This window comes from Ceratotherium simum, chromosome 9, assembly GCF_057802395.1.
Source record: "Ceratotherium simum simum isolate JZ-2026a chromosome 9, ASM5780239v1, whole genome shotgun sequence".
Lineage (NCBI taxonomy): Eukaryota > Metazoa > Chordata > Mammalia > Perissodactyla > Rhinocerotidae > Ceratotherium > Ceratotherium simum.
In genome coordinates, this window is record NC_141908.1 from 56,372,526 (window position 1) to 56,398,097 (window position 25,572).

General features: G+C 33.0%; 1 protein-coding gene across 5 annotated transcripts in view; it reads left to right on the forward strand.

Annotated features, from left to right (window-relative positions):
- Window positions 1–25,572, forward strand: part of AGPS (alkylglycerone phosphate synthase) — a 404,117-nt gene that overhangs the window by 337,046 nt on the left and 41,499 nt on the right. For 4 of the 5 annotated variants that reach the window (XM_087435433.1, XM_004426664.3, XM_087435431.1 and 1 more), the window contains 3 exons: window positions 10,217–10,344; window positions 20,084–20,135; window positions 24,639–24,715. In XM_087435433.1, the coding sequence (XP_087291559.1) occupies window positions 10,217–10,344; window positions 20,084–20,135; window positions 24,639–24,715 (257 nt within the window). The remainder of the gene's footprint in view (window positions 1–10,216; window positions 10,345–20,083; window positions 20,136–24,638; window positions 24,716–25,572) is intronic. The other variant, XM_087435430.1, reaches the window with a different exon arrangement.

The following is a 25,572-nucleotide window of genomic DNA, read 5'->3' on the forward strand; positions in this document are numbered from 1 at the left end:
AAGGTTGTTAGGGAGAAAATAGTTCCAGACAGAGTTGAGGGAATAAGTTGGGGAGGGAGTGGCACTGCAGAGAGAACTGCATTCGGGCAGGCTTAGAAGTGAGAAAGAACCATGTCTACTTTGTGAAGCTGCCGGTTTTTCAGTATAACTAGAACATAAGATTTAATTGTAGGGTGGAGTGGGCAGCAGATCTAGGGGCAGAGTGATAAGGGTTACAGGGTGGCTAGACAAATAATTTGGTCTTTTATGCCTTTTAAAATAGTTTGAACTTTATGTAAAAGACTGGACTACCTCCCTCAATGGTAAATTATTGTATAAATTTAAGGAAGGCAAACTCATTGTAATAATAAAGTACACAAAGAAATATGATTTATAAAAAAAAAGTACTAGGGTAAATTAATTACCGTATTTAAATGAGATTTTATTGTAAATATACATGCAGAATGCCATACTGGTGTAAGAGCATGAACCATGAAATCTGTCAGATCTGGATTTCAATCCTGGTTCCACCACTTATATTTCTGTAACTTTGGGCATAGAGAATCACCTAATTTACACAATCTCCTTTGCTATAAAATGGGGATGATAAAAATATCCATCTTCATAAACTTTTTCTGAGGATTAAATGAGATTATGCTAAGCAGTTTATAAGCATGTAGTAAGTACTCAAAAAATGTTAAATGTATTACTCTTGTGGCTGTTTATTATTTTGGCATCAATGCTCTTTACAAGTGTATTTATGGTCCCTAATTCCCATTTCTGTATTATGTGTATGTAGAGTCATCTGAATATAGGCCAGGAGACAGCATGATTGAGGAAGTAAATTTATGTGAAATTGTGTTCTTTTGTAAAATGTATTTTTATCTGCTGTTTTGAACTATCTAAATAATAATCTCATGCTTTAAATGTGAATCATAAATTTTTCCTTGAGCTTTAAAAATATTTTCTTTTGCTATAGTTTAATCATTTGGTGACAACTTTGAAAGTATTACCATTAAAAAACCTATTTTCCCGTTTCCTACTATGTTCCATGTGTGAGTAACCACATTTTAATGTTTTTCTCTTGTTTTGTATTATGAATTTTTCATAATGATTTTTTTCTACCATCAGCTTCCTCTCATTTTAGATGCTATAACATGATCAATATAATGAAAATTAGAATAAATAGTCAAAACATCTGAAATGCTTTGCATTCTTTTCCACTATATGGAATTTGCTGTGTAGATTTGCTCTGTTATTTGAAAAACGGTTAAAAGTACATTTTTTTTTAAGACCACGACCCATGCTTGTTTTCGCCATTTGCTCTAGAATAAAAGAGATGAAACGCTTATTATCAGTCCTTTTGTGTAGTTTTACTAGTCATTTTTTGGTTAAATAAAGTTTATCCTTTAGTAGAGTCCTTGGAAAGTCACATTTGTATGTCCCATGAGTTCTGGAATGTTCTAAACTGTTTTTCTATGGACTTGATACTTGCAGGACAGTTAAGTAGATCTAATATCCTGGGGTCACAGTTTCTTTCCTTGTTTCTTGAAAATGCTTCTCCACTGTTGCCTGGTTTTGTGTGTTGTGTTAAAGCAAGCTGATGCCAGTTCTCTTGCTTTTGTAGCTTGTTTCCTCTTTTTGCCTGGGGGCCCTAAGGATTCTTTTCTTCATTGTTGAAGTTTACTACTTTTACGATTCAGAGTTGATTGTCCTGGGTCATTTTGCTCTGGTATGCTCTGGGACACATACAATTCTATGTGTATATTCAGATCTTCTTTTATTTCTGGAAATTTTTTTTGGATTGTAGTGCTAAATATTAGGGTTTTTTAAAAATTGTTTTAATTTTTCTTCTTCAAGGACACCAATTATACCTATGTCCGACTTCCTTTGCTTGTTCTCCATTTCAACCACTATTTCTGTGATCTTTTTTTCTCAACTTCTGTCTTGATTACATTTTCATTCTCTTGATTATTTTCCTGCTTTTCTTCAATTCCATTTATTAAGTTTTCATTTGAATCTATTCTCTGTTCTCCTTTGGCTACCTTATAACTTAGCCTTCATTTTTTTTTTTTTTTGGTGGGGAAGATTAGCCCTGAGCTAACATCTGTTGCCAATCCACCTCTTTTTTTTTTTTTTTTTTACTGAGGAAGATTGGCCCTGGGCTAACATCTGAGCCCATCTTCCTCTAAGCTTTCATTTTTTTATATGATTTGTTGTTGTTCTGTTTCTTTTTGGAGTTTGATCATCTCTTTTTTCATTTCTTCTTGTTCTTTGTCCATTTATGTTTTTATTATTTGTATTTCTGATTCAAGTATTGTTTTATATCCTCAAATGCTTGTTTGACAGTATTTAGTTCAGTTTGAAATGTTGTGTTACACTTTTCTTCAGGATCATGATTGGTTTTTGGCAGGAGACTTTTCATCAGCCGAAAAGCTTATTTACATTTTATGACTTTTTGCAGTAGTTTTTTATGGATTTGGTCTGCTTTTTTCTGTTCCTATTTATTACTTGGAAAGAGTTCCTAGTTTTGGAGCATTCTTTTCTGTCACTTCTACTCTCTTTTGTGCTATTTGTTTTATGGGTGGTGGTGTTTTGGGTGGGAGAAGACATGGCATGTCTTGTTTCTGTTTCATTTCTGTAGGATCTTTCATTTCCCTCTCTTATTTTATTCTTTCCCTTCCCTGCCTTGTCTACCAGGAGTACCACATCTCTCTAAATATGATGTTCCCTTGAAGATACTCCCCTTGCTTCTCCAAGGCTGTCATTTCTGTTTCCTCCCATTTCAAACCCCTCCCCATAACCAGGGCTGTGGATTACCAAGTCCTGTACAGTATTTTGGCGTTATTGTTGCATTTTGCTTTCTGGGGTTGATTTTGTCTGTGCTTCCTCCAAGTCCTCTGCTACCCTCTACTCTTTGTTACAGAGTCTTTTAAGCCTCTCCTTACTCGCTTTCTGCCCTTACAAGCTTGCAGCAGCTGGAAGGCTGTAGAAGGTCTGTTGGAATTTTTTTGTTTTATCTCTATTTACAGGTAATTTGAAGGTCATAATGTTTTTTGTCTGCTAGTAATACTGAAGGTGTAGGTCTTGTGTGGTTTTATTTGTTTTCCTTGTTGATTTTTATGTTTCAGGGGAAAAGTAGAGGGAGAGGGAAGATTCAGAATCAAATGACTGCCATTTTTCTCAGTTCTGAAGTCGCCTGAAAGTATATTTTTAAATTATGAAAGATTTTATTTGCTTCAAGCAAATACTTGCATTTTATATTAAATAGCAATTGAAGCTTTCAATTTCCTTGAGAATAAACATTATATTTGAAAATTAGAAAATTTTAAAATTTATTACAACATTTGTATTAAAACAGGAAGAAAAGTGAATGACATATAAGTCTCTATAATGTCACATTGCCATGGAGTTATTTGTAAACAGTTATATAAAGTGGATATAAAATATTGGCATAATGTGCATATAATCAAGTGATGATAAGTAATCTGGATTTGAATATAAGACTGAATGGCAGTTGCCCTCCATCAAACTGCATTTGGAACCTGGATGAATTTTGCTTTCACAGTGGGACCCTCCTGCAGAACTCGTAGCTGGATAGTTACACAGACTTGCCCTGGTCATTTTATTAACCTTGCAATAATGCAAGGTCTTCTTTTACTAATTTTTATTTTTTTAACCTCACTTACAGTGTTAAGGTGGGTTTTGCTACTTTAGAGTGCCTGCTGTACATATAAGGCAATATGAGTATACAGAAATTTAAGGCATGGTCACCTCTTACCAGCACCTTAGAATTTTGATGGAGAACTAGAATTTTAAAGAAAATTTGCTAATATAAAGGTATGTATTTTAAAATCCACTTTTTGAATAAGTAATTACATGTACAAAATTAAAACATGTACAGACATACAAAATTCAAAAGGTACTGAAGGGTGTCTAGGGAAAGGTCTGCCTCCTACCCCGGTCTTCCAGGCATCTCCCTTACCCAGAGTAAACACTATTGCCATATATAAGCATATATGTATGTATTTTTAAAAACACAAATGGGAGTTTATTACTCCTTGGTTTACACTTAATTTTATAAAGCTTATATCATATCATCACATTTAGAGTCACTTCGTTCTTTTTGACAGCTACCAGATATTCCAATACTTGGATGTACTCTATTGTATTTAACTAGACCCTCATTGATTGGCATTTAAATGGTTTACAGTTTTTCTTTGGATTATATTTAGGTTATATTTAGATTGGATTATATTTAGATTATATTATGTGCTTTAATTCAAAGAAATATTTTCAAATGGCTTCATTTCTCAGATGTAAGGAAATATTTCACAAAAAGCTGGGAACTTGGAGTTTAGTTTTAAATAGAAAAATTTTCTGTCTAAAATAAAGGCTTATACTGACCTTCTTTTCCTTAATGAATTTCAACCTTGTGACTTTTGAGTTGGAGCAAGTATTTATTAAAGTTTTTGATCATATGTGGGCAGATTAGGGTAAATGGAAAAGACGATTCTTGTCTTTAGAGGCTTAGGCCTCCTGACAAATTTCAATTTATTTGTAGAAACAACTTTTAAGATGAGGTGTTAATTCTAAGACTACCAGGAACTTCTAAAAGTGTTGGAAAGAGTAGAAAGAATTACAAATAAGCTTAGTGATGGTGTCTGTATAGTGGTAAGAAAATGAGCAACTTTAAAAATTAAAGTGATACTACTTGTCTTGGTAAGAAAGAATAGGTGTGATAGATAAATCTGTGCTGGTGGATGAGGAGACAGCATAGTACTAACTGTTTACCTGTCAGCCTGTTGCCTCTTTTCTGGCAAAGGTTTAGTAGTTCTTTTAGACTCCTTCTATAGTGTGAGATACCTATTTCTAAAAATTTCCCTCTTTATGTAATATATGGCTGGTAGCTCTTTGTTTAAGAAGATAACTCTGAAATTTCCTTTGTAATTCATTCTGAGAATTAAGTAACTTATAGTGGTTATTTCTTTTTTTTAGCAGCTTTATTGAGATATAATTCACATACCATGAAATTCACCCATTTAAAGTGTATTCCTTAGAAGGGGTAGTTCCTGAGGTTAGTATTCGAGATTTTTTCTGAGCCTGGGAGGGGTCTTCCCCACTATTTCTTTTTTTCCCCAGTTTTATTGAGAAATAATTGACATACATCACTGTAGAAGGTTAAGGTACACAGCATGATGGTTTGATTTACATATATTGTGAAATGATTACCACAATAGGTTTAGTTAACATCAATCATCTCATATAGATACAATAAAAAAAGAAAAGAAAAAGAATTCTCCTTGTGATAAGAACTCTTGGGATCTACTGTCTTAACTTTTCTACATATCGTACAGCAGTGTTAACTGTGCTCATCATGTTGTGCATTATGTCCCTAGTACTTACTTATCTTAATATTGGAAGTTTGTGCCTTTTGATTACCTTCCTCCAATTTCCCTTCCTTGCCCCTGCCTCTGGTAACTACAAGTCTGATCTCTTTTTCTATGAATTTGGTGTGTTTTTATTGTTTATTTATTTTTATTTTTGGTGAGGAAGATTGGCCTTGAGCTAACATCTGTTGCCAATTTTGCTCTTTTTACTTGAGGAAGATTGTCACTGAGCTAACATCTGTGCCAATCTTCCTCTATTTTGTATGTAGGACACTGCCACAGCATGGCTTTATGAGTGGTGTGTAGGTCCACGCCCGGGATCTGAACCCGTGAACCCTGGGCCGCCAAAGCAGAGCACATGAACTTAACCACTACACCACTGGGGCAGCCCCATATTTATTTATTTTTTTAAGATTACACATGTAAGTGATATCATATAGTATTTGTCTTTCTTTGACTTATTTCACTTCGCATAATGCCTTCGAGGTCAATCCACATTGTCACAAATGATAGGATTTTCTTGTTTTTGTGGCTGAATAGTATTGCATTGTATATATATACCACACCTCCTTTATCTATTCATCCATTGGTGGACACTTAGATTGTTTCCGTGTCTTGGCTATTGTAAATAATGCTGCTGGGAACATGAGGTTGCAGATATCTTTTTAAGTTAGTGTTTTCGTTTCCCTTGAATATGTTCCCAGAAGTGGAATTGCTGGATCATATGATAGTTCTATTTTTAATTTTTTGAGGATCTTCCATACTGTTTTCCAGAGTGGCTGTACCAATTTACAGAACCACCAACACTGCACATAGGGTTCCCTTTTCTCCACATCCACGCCAGCATTCGTTATCTCTTGTCTTTTTGATGATGGCCATTCTAACAGGTGTGAGGCGGTAGCTCATTGTGGTTTTAGTTTGCATTTTCCTAATGAATAGTGATGTTGAGCATCTTTTCATGTACTTGTTGGCCATTCGTATATCTTCTTTGGAAAAATGTCTGTTCAGGTCCTTTGCCCATTTTTTGATTGGATTATTTGTTTTTTGCTATAAAGTTATGTGAGTTCTTTATATATTTTGGATATTAACCCCTTATTAGATATGTGGTTTGCAAATATTTTTTCCCATTCCGTAGGTTGTCTTTTCATTTTGTTGATGGTTTCTTTTGCTCTGCAGAAGCTTTTTAGTTTGATATAGTCCTACTTGTTTTTGATTTTGTTGCTTGTGCTTTAAGTGTGATTTCCAAAAAATCATTACCAGGACCCATGTCAAGGAGCTTTTTTCTTATGTTTTCTTCTAAGAGCTTCGTGGTTTCAGGTCTTACATTTAACTCTTTTTGAATTAATTTTTGTGGGTGGTGTAAGATAGGAGTCAAGTTGCATTCTTTTACATGTGAATATCCAGTTTTCCTAGCACCATTTATTGAAGAGACTCTTCTCCATTGAGTATTCTTGACTCTCTTGTCAAGTATTAGTTGACTGCATATGCTTGGGTTTATTTCTGAGCTCTTAATTCTGTTCCACTGGTCTATTTGTCTGTTTTAATGCCCGTACCATACTGTTTTTATTACTGTAGCTTTATAGTATAGCTTGAAATCAGGAAGTGTGATGCTTCCTGCTTTGTTGTTCTTTCTCAAGATTTCTTTGGCTATATGGGGTCTTTTGTGGTTTTATACAAATTTGAGGAGTGTTTTTTTCTATTTCTGTAAAAAATGCCATTGGAATCTTAATAGGGATTGCATTGAATCTATAGATGGCTTTTGGTAGTATTGACATTTTAACAATATAAGTTCTTCCAAACCATGAACACAGGATACCTTTCCATTTATTTGTGTCTTCTTTGATTTCTTTCATCAGTGTCTTGTAGTTTTCACAGTAGAAATCTTTCATCTCCTTGGTTAAATTTATTCCTAAGTATTTTATTGTCTTTGATGCTATTGTAAATGGGATAGATGTCTTGATTTCTTTTTCAGAAAATTCATTGTTGGTGTATAGAAATGGTACTGATTTTTGTATGTTAATTTTGTATCCTGCAACTTTACTGAATTTGTTGATTAATTCTAACAGTTTTTTGGTTGAATCTTTAAGATTCTCTCTATATAAAATCATGACATCTGCAAATAGAGACAATTTTACTTCTTCTTTTTCAATTCTGATGCCTTTTATTTCTTTTTCTTGCCTGATTACTCTAGCTAGGACTTCCAGCATCTCCACTGTTTCTACCCAGGCAGACTACCTGGCCTACAGTTTAGCTTGTATCTCCAGTAAATTTACCTATATCCTTCCAATTGCCTTTTACCACATCCTCCACTGTTTTCATGAGTGTTCTTAGACTTGAACTTCTCCACGCTCTGTTGAAAATAATTTCTTTTGGAAAGAGATTAGGAGCTGTTTTATGGCTCGTTTCTCCTCTCAGACAAAGTCTCTGAGCCATGACTCTGGAGGTAGGGTGGGGACAATGGCATGCTTTTCTCTGAAGACACCCCTGCTTTAGGAGCTGAGTGCTGTGGGAAAGGAAGAAAGAAGGTAGGTCTTCTCAGTTTGCTTCTCCTATCAAGGTATCAGCCTTTTACGAGCTAGGGCAAGTGATTAGGACCCCAGTATTAGCACACCACTCAAAGTAGTGCCTCTGTCCCACCAGTTAAGGCTGGATGCAAGAAGTGAGCACTCCCACCCTTGGCTACACTCACCTGGAACTTAGCCTCAGGAAAAGGTAGCTTAGGGCAGGGTGTTATATGGAACAGAATCAAAGTGTTCTCTGAAATTGAGAAAGCTTTCATGTATATATCCAAGAGAAAGGAAAACATATGTCCACACAAAAACTTGTACACGTATGTTCACGGAAGCATTATTCATAGTAACCAAAAAGTGGAAACCTCTGGAACTTTCAGCCCCACCCCCTGACCTCTGGGGAGGGGAGAGGAGCTGGATGTTGAATTAGTCAACAATGACCAATGGTTTCATCAGTCATGCCTATGTAGTGAAGCCTCCACAAAAATCCCTAAAATACAGGTTTCAGAGAGCTTCTGGTTAGGTGAACACGTGGAGGTGATGGGACGGTGGTGTATCTGGTGAGGGCGTGGAAACTCAGTACCCCTTCCCCCATACTTTGCCCTATGCATCTCTTCCATCTGGTTGTTTCTGAGTTGTATCCTTTTATAATAAACTGGTAATCTAGTAAAAAAAAAAAAAAAAAAAGGAAACCCAAATGTCCGTCTCCCGATGAATGGGTAGACAAAATGAGTTATACCATACAATGGAATAATATTTGACAATTAAAAAGGAATGAAGTACTTAATACATGCTACAACATGGATGAACCTTGAAAACATCTAAATGAAAGAAGCTAGTCACAAAAAACCACATATTGTAAGATTCTATTTATATGAAATAATCAATAATAGGCAAATTTATAGAGACAGAAATAGATTAGTGGTTGTCTAGTGGCTGAGATGTGTGTGGAGGAATGGAGGATGACTGTTTCATGGGTACAGGGTTTCTTTTTTGGGGTGATGAAAATGTTCTAAACTTAGATTATAGTGATAGTTGCATATATCTGTGACTATACTAAAAACTGTTGAATTTCATACTTTAAATGTGTGAATTTTATGGCTGTGAATTATATCTCAATATAGATGCTAAAATAAAAGAGAAAGTCTAGTCACTTTTATCTTTTAAAATGTACAAGATGTATCTATTTTTTATTCAAATATTAATCAGGCCAAACTTGCAAAGCTTTTGTGATTTTACAAGTCTTCCTAGGGTCATATTTGATATCTCAGTAGGAAATTATTTGTATATGTGATGAACATATTGTGATCAGATATAATATAATTTACTTTTTATAGACTCATAGTAGTTTTTAATCTTGTACTATATATTATTTTATTTTAGGTATATTATAAATTTATTGGAAGCTTTGATTTTTATGATACTTTTTATTCTAGTGTTGTAATTAGTTCTACAATTTCAAAGATTTCTGTCTTTGTTCTTTTTTTCATGATTCTCAGAAAACTTACTAATAGTATTAATAATAATTTCTACCATTTGTCCATCAGAAAACCACTGATTTGAAAAGCCTGCCTTTGTGAATATAATTGTTTTTAATTATGTGTCTTCAAATATTTTAGCATAGATATTTTAGATCATGTAGTTATATTTAACTTGTGTTTTTCCTCTCTGATTTGTCCCCCACTCCTCTGTGTGATAACGAAGAGAACATTTGTTTCATTGGTGGTCCTGTTGTGCTAGATATTTATGATAATTATTTTGTCGCTGAAGTATCTGTTTTTTTGTTTCTTACGAGGGCGTCTCAGTATTGCCTCTGTCTTTTCTTTGTATGAATTCTTAGGAAAAAAGGCAAGATGTGGTAGTTCCTCTAATTTCTACTGTCATCTTAAGTTCTCATAGAAGGTTAAGTTCTTTTTGCCCCAATAAATTGTTCTCACAGTAAAAATAGGCACAAATATCAAAATATACTTTTGTATGAATGCATATGAGATATAAAAACCTGTTGTTTTTCAAATATTTTTTCTTTTAATAAGTTGTAATACTTTTAAAATTATTTCAAAGTAACCTTCTTGGAGAAAGGTTACCTTAAAAATGTTTTAAAATGTTTATACTTAACTAAGAAAAATGTATTCCAAAATTTTTTTTAGAAATTATAAAATTTGCTCAGTTGTTTTTCTAAAAAGATTTGAGTAGCTATTATTCCCCACATAGAACAGATTAAATAGATTTAAATATGAGTAATAGAATAAATTAATAGACTAAATAGATAAAATAGATTTAAATATGATTTAGAAAATTGGCATGTGATATATTGGATTATTCCCCCTTCTTTTTCAGGAACTCTTGGTGTGGTAACAGAAGCTACAATAAAAATCAGACCAATCCCTGAATACCAAAAGTATGGCTCAGTAGCTTTCCCTAATTTTGAACAAGGAGTAGCCTGTTTAAGAGAAATTGCAAAGCAGGTAAAAAAAAAAATAACCCACCCATATATATTTATATTTTTAAAATTCTACTGCATAATTGATTTTGATGTATCCCATATAATCTTTATTTTTAGTTGTGTTATATTTGTGGTTTCTACCCAGTTCTATATGAAATGGTAATGTTGTAAAATCATCCCTTTAAGTGCAGTTGCTATTTCTTTCAGTAATTTTTTATCTATTTCTTGGTTTAAAGAGTGCTGTAGGATTTTAAGCCAAGGTAAGATATGTACTTGGGTGATGGCTTTGAATGACTCTGCCTTTTATTGAATGTTATGTTTTAAGTTATTTTTGGGTAAGATATTTTGTGATTAATTGAAATAATATTTAATTTTTCTTAAATTAAGACATTTATTGAAATTAAAATAAATGGTTGAATATCAGTGGCCCAAAAATTTAGAAATTAAATATAAGTAATCAAACTTTATCAATTCTTAGAATGTGCTGCTAGTAGGCTGTACTTTGTTTTATAATATTACCTAAGCTGTAGCTTAAATTAAGTAATATAATATAGTATAGCATAATACAACATAATATGTTTAGCTGTAATCTAAAAAGAATTCCCATTTTCTCCTCCCTTCTTAAAAAAAAAGGATATATTATCAAAGGTTTTTAAAAGACTAGATAATGCCAAGTAATTTTATTTCTGTGTTTAGTTCTGTGTATCAGTGTGGAAATTCTTGCATTTTTTTAGGCTTTTGGTTCATTGTTTGAACTACAATGGTTTGTGAAAAATTCTTATTTCACCATTTCCCAGGGAGGAAGTAAGGGGATATACTGCAACCTCTTTCTTCTTGCTTTCTCCAAACTCTGAGAGTTCTTTAATACTTACCATCAGCTATACCCAACTAGAATCTTGAGGAAAAGGGAGCTTTCTGATGTGACCCATATAGGTCAGCTTCTAGGTATCCAGAGCAGAGTGGAGGGAGGATCTGATGAGGCAGAGGAACAGTATCTAGCAAGTACTCCATATTCATTGTGAACTTTGTAAGGTACTGAAATGGAAAGTGGTGAAGAGTCTTATCTTCCCAGCGTCCCAAGAGAAGCATTATGTATTAACGTTTTAAAGAAATTTAAAATGAACAAAACACTGTTATATTTACCCACATATTTACCATTTTCAGTGCACTTTACTCCATACACTCAGTTTTGCTTTCTGAGACACTCATTTTTTTCTGACAATTTCCCACTTTTAGGAAGTCCAGCTATCTGATCACCTAATGTAACAGTTGACAAGGATAATTTTTATAATTTCCAAGTAGCTTCAGTTACTTATCAGTTAGATTGCTTCCCCCATCAAGACTTAGCCGTATGCCCCTTAATCTTGATTGTCTTACTCCTGGTTGGGAAGAAGGTTTAAAAAAAAAGTATTGTCCTGGAATGAACAATCTTGAACTTGTGGCAGGTTATTTTGGTGGTGTTAAAACAGAAATGAGTGTTAACAGTTGAAATCCTTACATAAGAGCTCCTAATTCACTAGATCTTTGGGGATATTATGTTATGGTTAGAGAGCTAGACTGTATGTATAGTAAGTATTATGCTGTGTTTGCTAAAATAATGAGATGGCAGTAATGTTGAAAAGCAGGATTATTGACTAAAGGAGTAGTGGAAATAAGTTTTAGGAGTAAATATCTGAGCACTGAGCCGTAGAGTTCAAATACTTGTTGCTAAAACTTTTCATCACTTAAAGGCCAAGGAAAGTAATTTCAAATTTAAGATACCAGGTATTAAGAAATAAAAGAAGTATTTGCAGAGCCTTATGGTTTTGCCTATGAGTTAATACCTAGAAGAATGGAAAGCTAGGTTTTTTGTTTTTTTTTTTTTTAAGAAAATAACCATAGGTTCACCAATTAAAAATCAAAACAAAACCTAACATTTTCCATAAATAGATTATATTTTCTTGTTAATTTCAAATCTTCCTTAATGAGTGATTTTTTTTATTCCAAGATTTTCACTTTGTATTATAATTTATTCTTTGTGTTAAGTATTTTCATTTATATTTAATTTTCATCTTTGTCAAGCTTGACTATTTCTGCCCCCCAAAAAGCTGTATTATTAAAGATGTACTTCATATTATCTCTCTTGTTCGAGTTTTGAATGACATCTTTTTAATTGACCATTATTGCCTCTTTTTTATGGGAAAATAAGCATGAATGCCAAATTAGATTTTTAAAAATAGTTATAGAATTTATAAAACTAGTCTGATTTGTATGTATTTTCAACAAAAGATCTTAAAAGGTCACATTCAGTCTATGTTGGCCAGCTCTGCCCCTTCACACACTATGTCCACTCTGTAGAACACAGATTTAGTAGACTTGTTAAAAAGTGCTGTTATCTGATCTTTGGAGTAGAGGTGGACATATTTTATGCTTTTCTAAGTGCTCCATTTGCTTTTCCACATTGCAAATACTCACATGTAAATATACCTTAGGTTTCATTAATGGAAATGATGTACAAATGTATCAAAATCCTAAGTTTATAATTTCATTAAAATGGAAACATTTGATTTAAACATAAATAGTTGGTACACTCTGATGCAGTTTTTGTTACAATTTAATATGCCCCTGATAGAAAGTAACAGAAGAAGAGCTACTTGTGTTAATGAAAAGCAGGGAGTGAAATTTTCCTTCATCTTGCATAGGTCAATATAAGTTGCCCTTTAGTTTGTTAAAAAAATTCTTTGGATATTCATACAATGACCATAATCTAAATTCACTACATCAAACTATGTTGGATATATATCTTGGAATAAATAAAGGTGATGATTAATAGAAAGTGCCACCCTGTGGTTAAAAAACAGATGAAAAAGAAAGCTCCTTTTTAATCTATAGTTTTAATTATTTGGGTCTGTGTACTAAGACAGTTTTTTAGAGACATAAATGGCATGTGACTAGAAAGCTTGCCTTAGTTGAAACTGATTTAAAAGCCTAGGTAGATAATATTTTATTCTTAAATATTGCTCTTATGAATGAAACAATTGCTAAGAGTAGTTACTGGGATTTGGAAATATTCCACTGTTTGGAGAACCTGCACATTTTACTCCTGTGATAATGCACGTGTAGAGAAGCGTTAATGTTTATCTTCCCTGGAAATGGGTAAATGCTAGTATTATGGTTTGGGAGCATTTATATATTATTTTACAGAGTGTACAAATCTCATGTCAAGAATGGTGCTGATTGTGCTGCCCTGCTTTGTAACAATATTCTCAGACAGAAAAATTGAGAAAATTATCAGGTTTTGGCACTAGTCGTCGTTCAATTTGTAGTTTGGAATTTTAGCTGATAGCAGGAGAATTAAGATCCATTAAAATAGATGGTACATGGTTTATGGTTGTGCCAAATTCTTGATTGAATAGTGAGTTGGCTGCTTGTAATTCCTCACTGTCATTTCATAGCACTTTCATTTTTACAATATTTTCAGACTCAAGTTGCATTTGACATGGGGAACTGTATTTTGGATGAGTATCTTTTGGAAAGGAACATACATGGTTGTTCACAAATAGCAAAGTGGGCTCTGTGTATATTTTCATCACTATTCTTACTGAAGGAAATAAATTAAGCAACCTTATACTGGTAGCAGAAGGATTCTACTAAGGTCTCTCATCTGATCTTTGTCCATGTGAGGAATTGTCCTCTTTCAATACTTCAGTGCCTTATGAGGAGGTAAAAAGGAAGATTTAGTGGAAGATTAATGTGATTCTATCTCATAAGTGGCAATTCACTATAGTCTCCAACTTTACTCAGTAGATGGGTAAGTGACTTTTAAGACTTTCTCTGAAAGTAGATTTCCTACTGTAGACTCTCAAGAGGGGAAAACTGTGTTTTTAAATCAGAATATCAGTATCAGATATAATATTTTATTACTCTCTTTTATTGTTTGTTTAAAAATGGCAGTGATGTCTTTATAAGGTTTGAAGGGAAAACTGAGTGTTGCAACAAGCTCAAAAGCAATTTTTGAAGTTTGGGGTTTTTTTCCTCTCCAGTAAAAACTTAGGAGTTATGCCCTATGGTATCGAGAGAGGACCATTTGTTCCATTAAGAGGAAACACTGACTGTATGTGTAGCATGGATTAGTATGCATTCCTCTGAAAGCTATCTTTCTCAGCATCAGAACTAGGTTTTTAGAATTAAAGATTAAAAGGCAGCTTTTCCTCTCACTACCTTTTGACAAGGGTTGGCCCTTTATACCTACCATCACTTTTATTTTAGAAACAATTTTAAACTGATAGTGTGTTTTTTTCTAGTGAGTGTAGACCATAATTTGGGAAGAAATACATAGTTCACGTCTGACACCTCAGAATGTTATATCTCAATTCTGAATTGTTCTGTTTTCAACTTGCTTTATCCTAGAGAGGTTCAAAAAATTGAAAGGAGTTAGGTTTAGCACTTACATTATAAAACATTTAAAATTTCATATTCAGCAATAATTCTTATAAATAATTTGTTACATATAGAAAATGGAATTGTTATTTTAAATCATTTTTTTGTGTCGTATTTCTTTCCCTCTGAAAGCAGAGAGAATAACCTAGCCAAATGTTTGGTTAATTGGATTCTTTACTGTGTGATCCAGCAAAATGTATTCAAATCGAGGACGGTTATAAGACATCCTCTTGACCAGGAGCTACTCAGAACAAGTCATTATACCTTTACTAAACTGAAAATATAAAATTATGACTAGGAGACTGTTTGACATTAACTTTTGGCCCTTCTCTTAATATAAGTGGAGGGAAATATCTACTCTGTGCTTTATTTCATTCTTTAAAACCAAGAGATAATTCTCTTGTTAAAAAAAACTCTTGTTGTTTACAATGTAGACTCCTAGCTGTAAGCCAGTATGTCATTTCCAATAAGATTAACTAGTTATACCAATAACCTTAAATATTGTATGATTTCATCTGTGGTATCAATTCTGATTTATTAGTTAGAGGAAGAATTAATTCTGTCTGTATTTTGAGCTTTTATATCTAGAAATTTGCATTTAACAGAATTCTCTTCTTTCACATATCCTTTTTTGAACTTTTTTATTAATTTATTTTATTATGTTTCTTTTATGTGAGATAGTATACTCTTATCTTTATGTCCAACGTAGTGCAATGGGTATTATGTAAGCTAAGTAGACATGGTTTCTGTCTCCTAATAATCCTTAAGGATTTTGTATATCATGATAAATTTTGTGTTTAAATTTTTGTATAGCTATGTATGAGGGGTTTGGTACTGAAGCATTGGCTTCTGATACAGTATGAGATTAGTAGACTATCTCCAGAATAGTCTTAAGGCTCAGGAATTTGGGCCGTTCTAGAGTCTACACACAAAGTTTGATTTACTTCTTGAAGAAACAAACCTTTTAATTCAAGGATGATTTATTCTTTAACCAAGGTACCGGAGATATAGGACTACCATTTAGTGCTCATATGTTACAGGTTATCCTTATGAAGTTAGAATAGTAGAAATCCAGCAGACATTTAAAATATGTTAATACTGAATTTCTTTTGCCGGTAACTAATAAACTAAGAGACACATTCTCGAATAATGTGTCTCATATGAAGTGCAAGTTCTGGTTTTCTCTGTGACAAGAAAGAAATATGACTTAGTTCCATAAAAGCAAATTTTGCAGAAATCTTTTGATGTGTTTCTTATGAGGACTATTTTTTGGAGAAGATGATTTGATTGAGAAATCTGTTACTTTTTAAGTTAGTGCAGAGAATTCTACTGAGTAAATAAGACTAATCAGAGTGGTTGTTTTTTATTTTTCAGGTTATATATTCAAGTAAATTCCTGATTGTAGCATCATTAAAGGGAAGAAATGGTCAACAATTTGACTTAGTCAGTCGTATAACTGTGCTTTGAGGTCATTGTAGTTATTTATTTCTTCTTTTCTCAGATAAAACAAAGATATTGATATTTTGTTATTAGTCCATATTGAGTTTTCTCATATCTTTTCAGACTATTTAGTCAATATAAAGTACACTTCAGGTACAAGTCAGGTGACATGAGAGATTCTAGTAAGGGCGCATTTATCATAGTAGGAAAGAAAACAATTATTTCATTAACTCCAGTTCGAGTATGCAATTTTGTTTGAATGTTCTTTAAATTCCCTGAATGTGTCATTAACCCACCATTAAAATTACTTGGTAAAAATGTTTCCTCTCAGGTCAGTTCTGATCACCTACCACCAGAGGTCACTTTAACTCAAGGACCCTTTTCCCCTTTCCTCATCTATGAGGAATACTCTCACCATAACGTAATTGAATAGCGTGGGAGTGAATTTAGAGCTCAAATTCTCAGAATTTGTGATGTCTCTGACTTTTAAAGGAAATAGTTTGAGTTTTTTTAATAGCAATTGAAACATAACCTAATCTTAACTATAGGTATAGTAACACAGATTGAGTGTTGTTTTTTAAAAACAGTAACATATTTTAGTCTTGATTATAGGAACTTCTATTTAATTAGCTGTAGTGGCAACTTTGAATTTAAAATTCTGAAAAACTTTTCCTGCTTTGTATTTTTAGAGTGATGCACAGTGGTTTACAAATCATCAATTGCCAGAGGATCATAAAACAGTATAGATGCTATTTTTTAATTTGAGTGCTTTACTTATGAGAATTTACTTGTGACAATAACTGAAAAACTCTATTTACTGACTTTTAAAAAATGTAGCACTCTTAAAAAATGAGACTTAAAAAAGCTGTTGATTTCTTTTGATAATTTTTAAAAAGACAATGTTGAAAACTAATTTAATATTTATTATCTAGATACAAAAAACTTTCTTTAGCTTCTTATTCTTTTTTGATGGTATTTGTCTGTAACCATCTACTCTGCATCAGTATAAATAGGAATAGTAGATGACTGACTAGTTTATGTGACTCAGCTGTCAAGTTAAAATCATGTTCAATATTATTGAATATCGGTTCCTATATGTGCAAGTGCCCTGAAGCTTTCTTACTTATTTTTCCAATTTTTTAATTTGAAAGTGTTAAGCAAACAGAAACTTTGAAGGAGTAGTACAATGATCACCTGAATATCCATCTTGTATATTCAACAGTTGTTAACTTTTTGCTCTTGTTTTATTTGTTTGTATATATGTTTTCTGGACTATTTGAAATTAAGTTGCTGACAACATGACACTTGATCTATAAATACTTCAGCATACATCTCCTAAAAATAAAGGTGTTCTTCTTTATGACCATAATACCATTCTAAGACAATCAGCAGTAGTTTCTTAATGCCATCTAATATTCATTCTATAATCAGATTATTCCAGTTGGCCCCAAGATGTATTTTGTGGATGGTGTTTTCAAACCAAGATTTTATCATGGCCTACATATTGCATTTTAGTTGTTTTAGAGATTGAATTCTGCTAGAAGTTTACTATACTAAATGTAATATACTTTTTTCCCATTTTCTGATGTGTGTGTACCCGTGCTGCTTGTTTTCATTAATAGCAGCTACTGTAGATACAGGTGAAGTAGAATCTGGGTTGCAGTAGCAGATAGAATTTACAAGTTGTTGGTAGGAATTTAAAAGTTTTCTTTTTCTAATAATGACAGAATGGCTCTGAATTCTTTCTCATATTTTACTGGTGTGCTGAAGCCAAAACATGTAAATATGTATGTTATATGATATTCTATTTATTTTATAAAGAAAAGAAATTTGGTCTAATCAGGCTTCATATGTTTTATTAGAAGTTGATATGCCCGTTTTATTAAAGCATTTCAGGAAAATTGATTTTCCTTTAGTATTTTGGAAACTGGTAACATTTTTAGAAACATTAACCCAACTACAAAGATAGCTTTATACCAAGATTTGAAATTACCTAGGTGGTAGATTTTTAAATTTTATTTTATAATTATTATACTTTTAATAAGATCACCAAATAGCAAATAAGATAGTTTTGTTGTAATTTTTGTTTATATGACTTTAAAGCTGTTGTGTATATGTGTTTGTGTGTGTGTTTTAAGTGATTTGTTTGGATGCTCTGTGGTGCATTTGAAATACTGCTTATCTAGCAGTCAGGATATCTTGGTCCTAGTTCTATGTTTACTGTTTAAACAATCATCTGACCTCTGGCAAGTCTTTCAATCTCTCTGGTTCTTGTTTCCTCACCTGTAAAATGGGGATAATACCAGTTCTGCTACCCTGACAGGGTTGTTTCTTATATTAAATAAAGTCATGTGAAAGCAGCTTGGAAGCCATAGGATTATATAAATTGTAAGGCAATCGGCTATTATTATGCAGTGTGTATAAAGTTACCCAATACTGTTTCTTTAGATATGGCAGTGACTTTTTTATATATAGATCGAATTATCTCACCCTTAGTATCAAAGGTGAGTAAATGAGTTGTATAGTGTTCAAAATAAAAATCTAACTAGTCATTTTGTTGGGTGAAATAAAATGTTTATTGTGAGTGTTTTTATAAAATTAAGTATTTGTTCAATTAAAAGCAAATAATGGCAAAAATGTTGTAATGCACATTTAAGATGTGTGTTAAGTTTTCTTCCTCTGAGTGATTCTCATAAATCTCAAGGTTGTTGATACAAATTTTACTGATAAATGTTATTACTCAGGTAAATGTTTAAAAAATTTATGACATGAATCAAAATTTTGTGGTCTAAAAGCACTCTCAGTAGAAGTTTAACCATGTTAAAATTTGCATAGAAAATAAAAATCCCATTTAGAGTGCAGAGCGCTTTAGTTCTATGGAAAAATTGTAGCTAACTCAAACCTTGCTAGTGTTTGTATTGTAGTTTTTATTTATTTTATTTTATTTTTTTGTGAGGAAGATCAGCCCTGAGCTAACATCTGATACCAATCCTCCTCTTTTTTGCTGAGGAAGATTGGCCCCGGGCTAACATCCGTGCCCATCTTCCTCTACTTTATATGGGACGCCGCCACAGCATGGCTTGACAAGCGGTGCATCAGAGCGTGCCTGGGATCCCAACGTGCGAACCCTGGGCCACCACAGTGGAGCGTGCTCACTTAACTGCTGCGCCACTGGGCCAGCCCCTGTATTGTAGTTTTTAACATCACAAAATTAATATGAATATATAGTTTCCTTGTTTTTCTTTCCTTGCAGCTTTTAGCATATGCCTAAATAAATATAACTGGTGCAGTTTTAAGTACATAATCTTATGCTTCAAGGTTTTATTGCTATTTTCATACGAGTAACCTTGAAAGGTCTTAGAATTCTGGACACTTAGGATAGTTTTTCTATTTAAAATGGACTATAAGAAGGCATAAAAAGAAAGAACAATTTCTAGACTTATCTATGAAGACTTCGCAGATAATTTTTTAAAACCCACAAAAGTTCCACCATCATCTTCCTCATTTTAAAAGTGTATAAGAACGTGATGACACATTATAGTTCATAAATGGCATAATGCTCCAGGCATTGATTTTAGTTTTTTAAATTTCTACTTTCTTCTAAAATAATCTACTTTGAGGCCTAGTATTTCATTTAGTTAATTCTCTAGGTCTTTGCTAGGCATTAAGCAGATCTTGTTGCAGATAAATTAAAGATCTGGCAACATATGTGTGTATGCCAAATATTTTATAGAAGCTGCTGATGTTTTATTTGTCTTTGTATCATTATATAAAAAGTTAAGATTTTTTTCTTGTCTGAGGAACTAAGCTCTTGATCTCAAATACAGAAATATGACATTCATATTCTACTTGTCTATCTTTACCACATTAAATTGTATCATATTGTTTTCTTTTTAAAACAGAGGTGTGCTCCTGCATCTATTCGCCTCATGGACAACCAGCAGTTTCAGTTTGGTAAGTAAGGAGTGGTAATTTTAAAATCTGCTCATTAAGCCACAGAAATTTATGAAACACTAGTTATGTGTCAGGAGGGGTACTGAGTGCAGAGCTAGAAAGATAAGTGTCATAGTTCCTGTCCTTCAGGAAGCTCTCAGTGTAATGAGGACAGATAATTACATAAATGCAGGAGTGTTGGAGGTGCTGTGAAGGAAGACTGCCCTGGCTACCCTGGGGTGCAAATGAAGGGGTGGTTGATCCTGCTCGATTTTGCTTGAGGTCAGGGTGGAGAGTCAGGTAAGCTTCTTAAAGGAGGGTGATGCTTGAGCTAAATCTTAGAAGGTGAATAGAAGGTTGCCTGAGACAGTCTCTTCTGTCCCTACCAAATTTGTTCACTTATCAGCAAAAAATATGAAGTTATAAAACCTCAATGGCATGTTTTAGGGTACTTCAAATAGTTCTGTGTGACTCGGCGGGGATGAGAGTTGTTGCAAGAGATAAAGCTGGATGGGTGGAATAGGGCTTTGCAGGATAGATTTGGATTTTATCTTGTCAGCAGAGCGATGTCTTTGTAGAGGAAATAAAATAAATCAGCTTTACATCTTAGAAAGCTCATTCTCTAGGGTGGATTAGAATGGTACAAGCAGGGAGGAGGAGTTGAAACGGTTAAGAGGCAAGTTTTGGGGGCCTGGATCAAAGCAGCAGCAATGGAGATACAGAGTAAGGGATAGATTTTTCGAAGATCAGTTTGCCAACTGGATATGGAAGGTTACATAAAGGGAAGAGTTGAAGGAAAGTCCCGGATTTCTAATTTGATTGATTGGGTGGATTGAATGACAATCTAGAAGTAGGAAAAGATGTTACAACAGGTTGTATTTAAGGTGCCCTTGGAATATTCAGGTGGAGAATTCAGTAGCAGTTAACCTTGTTTCTTTTTCTTCCTATTTTGCTTTAAAGTATTAAACTTTCTAACACAATTTATCATCTTTTCAATGCTAGTTTTATTGCTTTTATATTTTTTCCATATGCTGAAATTTAGTTTGGAATTTAAGTACCTTCAAGACAGTCCCTGAATTTATGGGAACGATTGTCCAGTAATAAATACTAAAGGCTAAGATAGGCAGGCTTTTTTTTTTTCTAAGAGTAGCTTATATTTTAATTTAGAGAAGAATGAAATAAAGTTATAGTTATAGTTATAAAGAAACTTAACTAAGGAAGTCAGGTTCATAACATATCAAGAGTTAGTTTTAAAAGTAGAGTCTTCTAAGTCAGTCACAGCTTTTACTTCTTGAAGTAAATTACTTTCAAATACTATACTGATAAAAGTTTAAGATAAATGTGTCCTATAAATAATGAAATAGTTAAATCAAGTGAAAATCAAGCCACCTGTATATTTTGGCCTGCAGAGATCTAGGTCTTAAGAGAGCCATGTATCTGATTTAAAAGGCTATATTATCCATTTATATACTATTAGTGTAGTAAATTATGTTAGGCATAGACACCTTTGTAAAATTAACTATGATTTGACCAGATTTTATTTATAATTTGGATCTATAACAATTTAAAACGAAGGCTTAAAGAAAAGATCCTTCTGGCTGTCTGTCATCTCTGTTCCACATTCTCATTACTGCACTTAGGAGCGTGCTCTAAGGTAGGTTCTACCCTCTTCAGTCTTGACTGTGTCTTCTCTCCTTCTGCCCTTTACTTGGCCACCAAAGTAATCCTTTGGAAATATCTGATCATGTTTCTTGGTTGTCTATAACTTTTTTTATTTGTCAGTACCCGTTGAAGCCTTTCCATCTATATATCCTGCCATGGCTTTATGATCGAGCAACTAACGAGTAACATTTAGCACAGCAAGGGGTGTTCAGCACCTCGATGCAGCCATGTGGCTGATTGGTCAGTGTTTGTACCATGTGGTTGTTAACAAAACACAAGCCTTATTGTTAGTTGTTAATGTTTTTAATATCACCCCTACCTCTGATAACAACCCTTCATACATTATGTTGAAATGATATATTTTCAGTATATTGAAATGATGTATATCATTGAGTGCATTGAAATGATCTATAATTTTCTTCTGCAGACTAGTTTGTCAAATTTAGGTGATGTTTCTTGTTTATTTTTGTATCTCCTGCACCTATCACATAACAGGCACTTCTTACATGTTGATTGACTTAATCATCAAATTAGCAAAAGAGGGCAAACAAATCTTGGATAGCACCTAGTGTAGTGCTAAGCACATTATCCATAGCACAATTTATCAAATATCTTCTCACAACCATTCCTCAAGGTGGTATTTCCAGTTTACAAACAACTCAAGGCTAAGTATTTCAGCAGAAGTCCACAAGTCATACGTGATAGAGCTGGAATTGAACCCAAATCTGTCTGCCTTCAAAGTCCAAGACTTTTTCCACTGTCTCAGATCACTTTTTTGAAATGTGGATATTTATTAAATCCTCTTAAATTATTTAATTAACATTGTAACAACACAAAATTCACTAATCAAACTGTCCAGCTAATAAATTTGAAAGCTAGTTCCTTTGTTTACTGTAAAACAATGAAACACAATAGCTGGAACATATTTAGAATGTAATTAATTTGATAGACAACATTAATTTAAGAATAAGTAAAAGATAATAATATCCTCTTAGTTAATACTGATGCTTGACTCACTTAAAAGTTGGTAACACTTTTACAATAATTATACTTCAAAGCTATCACATCAACTCGGTATTAGGGATCTATGTGACTAACTCCCACTAGTGTTAGTGGTAATTGTGCATATGAATTTCAGTGTGTTAAGAAGAGCATATACATATCATACATTGTGTAAAGATACATGAATCAGAAGACTTGTATGAGGAACAGATAATTTCAATTTCTTTTTTTCTTTTCTTTTCTTTTCTTTTTTTTGCTGAGGAAGATTGGCCCTGGGCTGACATCTGTGCTCATCTTCCTCTACTTTATATGTGGGACGCCTGCCACTGCATAGCTTGATAAGCGGTGCGCAGGTCTGCGCCCGGCATCTGAACCTGCTAACCCCGGGCTTCCGAAGTGGAACGCACGAACTTAACCACTACACCACTGGGCCAGCCCCCAGATAATTTCAATTTCTTGTAAAAACACAATACACACATACATTTATGTTTATATATTTATTTCCAATTATTGTTAAAGTAGGATGAATTCCATTTGGGGCAGGAAATGAGTATTTTGATGATATGTTATTTCTGACTTTATACTTGCTAGAAATGGTGTCTTTTAAAGCACTGGTTATGCTACAGAAGCGTCTCTGACAGGTTACAGTAAAAGAAAAAAAAATCCCCAAACAAGCCTCTTACTTGTGATCCAGGAGCTCAAAAAGTTTGCTAGGTTGATCTCTACCTAATCTGCCCTTGATTTTTGTTTTGTGTTTTGTTCTGTTCAGTTATAGTATGGATGTTTAACTCTTAGCCTCTGGTGAAGACTTAATGTCAGTTGGTCGTTTATGTAACACAGTTTCCTATTATAATCAGTAAAAATGTAATAAATATTACAGATTCAGATTCTCACTGTAAAAAAAGTAGACGAATGAGGAAAAAAGACTACAAGTAATAGTTTTTTTTCCCCAGAAATTTTTTTTCCCCCAAAAAACTAGTTTGCTATTTGTACCTATTTTAAACAAGGGACCTAGACTTTAAAAACAAAGAAAATCCCAAAACCTTAAAGCCTTTTTTAAAAATAAACTTTTTATTTGGAGATAATTTTAGATTTACTAGAGACTTTAAAATTCTTTATAAAAATCCTATATAAATAGTATGCCACTTTTTTCTGAATTGGGCTCATAGGACTAAGGCCAGATGCATGACTCTTAAATGTAACAGTGATGGGAGTTAAGTTGCTACTCTGAAAACAATGAGAAAGCAGTAAAAGACTTTCACTCAATTAAGCTGAATCTGCAGGCAAAGATGTTAATTTAACAGACTCTGAGACTCCATTTATGTTATTTTGGCAATTTTAACTCTCTGGGTGTGATTAAGGAAGCAATTACTGGTTTTATGCCAAGAATTCTGGATGAATTAAGAATTAATTAAGAAACAACCTTAAATGTGGCATTGACTTCATATTTGGTTATAGTTCTGAATGGTGTCTGCATAATTAAAAAAAATAAAAGTAAAACCAGCCATCACTGGGTGTTCTTAATGAAATAAAAATTAATGAAGTGAGTTTACTGTGTATAAACTATGCCATTGAAAGATAACCTAAACTATGGGTAGTATTAATTACTTACAGTAATTTGAGTTTAAAAAAAAAACCAAGAAGGAGTTTTGTAAACAAAGTTGTTCGTGACTTTTGAAAGAAGATAAAGATAAAAGATATAGATCTTAATGTCAATATGTTATAACAAAGGGAGATTTTAGAAAGTAAAGTCATGAAAACACTAACTTTCTTTTATGATACTAAGTTAAAGTAGACTCTTGATCTTCTGAAAAACATAGACTTGTTATTAATTTAAAATATGAACTTTTTTCTTCTTAGGTCATGCTCTTAAACCTCAGGTTTCTTCTATTTTTACATCATTTTTGGATGGATTAAAAAAGTTTTATATTACAAAGGTAAGAATTTTTATAAAATGCTACAATTTTAGATGCTTAGGATATTAATTTTGTTTCCTCCCTTCTCCCCCTCACTCACACCTATTATGTTTTTTCCGTGTTGCTGTGTACATTTCATAATTATTTTTCATGTTGGAATAAATGTTTTATAAAGTAAATCAATCATACATTCAATTTCAGAAATTTTAAATTCTTTTCCAGGTTTGAAGTTCCTAAAAATAACACTGCATTGAACAGTTTCATGCATATAACATTTTATATAGTTTGAATTTTTTCTTTTATAGTAGTTATCTAGAACTGAAATAAGAGTATGGAGTTTTTTTTTTAACTTTTGATTGCTGAATTCCTTTCCTAAGGGGTTATATCAGCTTATACTACCGCTAGCAACACACCTGTGTCATTTTTTGGTTGAATCCTTGCTATTGCTTGTGGGATTTTTGTTTTATTATGTTTTGAATTTACTGAATCCAGGGAGAAAATAGTACTTTATTTTAGTTGATGTTTCTTGAAACTCCAATGAGACTGACCATTTCCCTGTATTTCCTAGATGTAATTTTTGTATGAATTAGTTGAATAAGGTTATTTTACCAGGGGTGACAGCTTCATGTTTTTTTCTTGGTGCTTTGGTGTGTGCCCTTTGAGTAATGAAATTATTAGATGCCTTTGTCATAAATGTTGTAAATAATTTTTCTAGTCACATGACTCCCTTTTTAATAAGAGTTTTTCTTTTTGGTGCCAAAATTTCAAATTTGTATATCTTTTCCTATGATTATTTAATTACTTCTAAGCTCAGAAAAGCCTTCCTTCCTCCAGAACTATGATTAGGATCATTTTCTTCTCTCTCTTGCTTTTTTGTT